The following is a 2,863-nucleotide window of genomic DNA, read 5'->3' on the forward strand; positions in this document are numbered from 1 at the left end:
TAAAAGAATGCAACAGGATTAGCATCGACAAAAAGTTTCATCTCGACAATGTCATTGATCGGATCGGCAATTTAAGACATTACAGCCGATCACATGAATTGCATGAAATGCAAAATATCGGCCGCTCCAATCGCTGTGAAGCCTACAAATAACATTTGAGTCTTTTCTTATGTGTGGACCTTCAGTTCAGACTTTTTATTATAACATTTCCATGTCAAACATCACATTTAAATGGTTTCTCTCCAGTGTGGATTCTCATGTGTCGCTTAAGGTTAGCGTTTCCATTAAAACATTTACTACAAATATCACATTTAAATGGTTTATCTCCTGTGTGGATTCTCATGTGTTTCTTAAGGTCATACTTTTGAATAAAACATTTACTATAGTATAAACAAGATGATAAAAGAATGCAACAGGATTAGCATCGACAAAAAGGTTCATCACGACAATGACGTCATTGATCGAATCCGCAATTTAAGACATTACAGCCGATCACATGAATACAAATAACATTTAAACGTCTTTTCTTATAACATTTCCATGTCAAAAATCACATTTAAATGGTTTCTCTCATGTGTGGATTCTCATGTGTCGCTTAAGGTTAGCGTTTCCATTAAAACATTTACTACAAATATCACATTTAAATGGTTTCTCTCCTGTGTGGATTCTTTTGTGTGACTGAAGGTGATGCTTTTGAATAAAACATTTACTACAAACATCACATTTAAATGGTTTCTCTCCTGTGTGGATTCTCCTGTGTGACTGAAGGTGATGCTTCTGAATAAAATATTTACTACAAACATCACATTTAAATGGTTTCTCTCCTGTGTGGATTCTCCTGTGTGACTGAAGGTGATGCTTGTGAATAAAACATTTACTACAATCATCACATTTAAATGGTTTCTCTCCTGTGTGGAATCTCATGTGTAAATTCAAGTCAGCGTTACGAATAAAACATTTACTACAAACGTCACATTTAAATGGTTTCTCTCCTGTGTGGATTCTCATGTGTCGCTTAAGGTTAACGTTTCCATTAAAACATTTACTACAAATATCACATTTAAATGGTTTCTCTCCTGTGTGGATTATTTTGTGTGACTGAAGGTGATGCTTTTGAATAAAACATTTACTACAAACATCACATTTAAATGGTTTCTCTCCTGTGTGGATTCTCATGTGTGACTGAAGGTAATGCTTCTGAATAAAACATTTACTACAAACATCACATTTAAATGGTTTCTCTCCTGTGTGGATTCTCATGTGTTTCTTAAGGTCAGACTTTTGAATAAAACATTCACAACAAACATCACATTTAAATGGTTTCTCTCCTGTGTGGATTCTCATGTGTAAATTAAGGGCAGACTTATGACTAGTACATTTACCACAAATATCACATTTAAATGGTTTCTCTCCTGTGTGGATTCTCATGTGTCGCTTAAGGTTAACGTTTCCATTAAAACATTTACTACAAATATCACATTTAAATGGTTTCTCTCCTGTGTGGATTCTCATGTGTTTCTTAAGGTCAGACTTTTGAATAAAACATTCACAACAAACATCACATTTAAATGGTTTCTCTCCTGTGTGGATTCTCATGTGTAAATTAAGGGCAGACTTATGACTAGTACATTTACCACAAATATCACATTTAAATGGTTTCTCTCCTGTGTGGATTCTTTTGTGTGACTGAAGCTGATGCTTTTGAATAAAACATTTACTACAAACATCACATTTAAATGGTTTCTCTCCTGTGTGGATTCTCATGTGTCGCTTAAGGATGACCTTCAAGTTAAAACATTTACTACAAACATCACATTTAAATGGTTTCTCTCCTGTGTGGAATCTCCTGTGTGACTGAAGGTCAGACTTCTGAATAAAACATTTACTACAAACATCACATTTAAATGGTTTCTCTCCTGTGTGGAATCTCATGTGTAAATTCAAGTCAGCGTTACGAATAAAACATTTACTACAAACATCACATTTAAATGGTTTATCTCCTGTGTGGATTCTCATGTGTTGCTTAAGGTTGACCTTATGGGTAAAACATTTATAACACACATCACATTTAAATGGTTTCTCTCCTGTGTGGATTCTCATGTGTGACTTCAATGAATGGTTACGGGTAAAACATTTACTACAAACATCACAACTCATTTTTAACTGAACCTTCTTTTTTGAAGAAATCTGTTGAAATGAATTAATCTGTGTTTTAGAAGCTTTACATCCCATTTCAGCATTTTTACTTGAGTCAGACATCTTTCTATTTTTCCTGGTGGAGTCACAGTCAGCTTCAGTTTCAGTCTCTGACAAAGGTTTCTGCCAACAGTCTTCATCATCATCATCATCATCACCATCATCATCATCACTACTATGTTCAGTCTGAGACGAGTCTGTTTCCGTTCCATCAGGACCTTGTAGAACTAAACTGCTTGGATCTGGGTTCTGGGCTGTTTCTGGTCCTTTGCTGTTAATTCCCACACTTTGTCTTGTCATTAATTCATTTAAACTGTAGGTTGAAGGTTCCTCCTTCATGTTCATTTCTGTTAGTTGTCTCCAGTGTAGCTGGGAGGCCTGAGGCTTCTCCTCTTCATCTTCACATTTAACAGGACAAGCAACACTGGTTGTCTCCTGCTGCACACAAAGCTGCTTTTCCTCCTGACCTTCACTGAACATCTCTGGTTCCTCCTTTATGTGGAGACGCTCTGGGAGCAGCTGCTCCACATTCTTCCTCTCACTGAAAACACAATCAGTGACTGACGGCTGCTGGAGCTGTAATCTGTGCAGATGAACTTTGGGCATGAAAGCAGCCATCTTAAATGTTTCTGTTTCATCTGTATTTGGAACAGATTGGGAACAGAAT

General features: G+C 36.3%; 1 protein-coding gene across 1 annotated transcript; it reads right to left on the reverse strand.

The window, feature by feature from the left end:
- Window positions 1-548: 548 nt before the first annotated feature.
- On the reverse strand, window positions 549-2,613 carry LOC114472876 (gastrula zinc finger protein XlCGF26.1-like). The gene has a single exon (XM_028462169.1). It carries the CDS (start codon window positions 2,539-2,541, stop codon window positions 571-573), a length of 1,971 nt encoding a protein of 656 aa, XP_028317970.1. The 5' UTR covers window positions 2,542-2,613; the 3' UTR covers window positions 549-570.
- Between the last annotated feature and the right edge of the window lie 250 nt (window positions 2,614-2,863).

This window comes from Gouania willdenowi, chromosome 12 (assembly GCF_900634775.1).
Source record: "Gouania willdenowi chromosome 12, fGouWil2.1, whole genome shotgun sequence".
In the NCBI taxonomy this organism is placed as follows: domain Eukaryota; kingdom Metazoa; phylum Chordata; class Actinopteri; order Blenniiformes; family Gobiesocidae; genus Gouania; species Gouania willdenowi.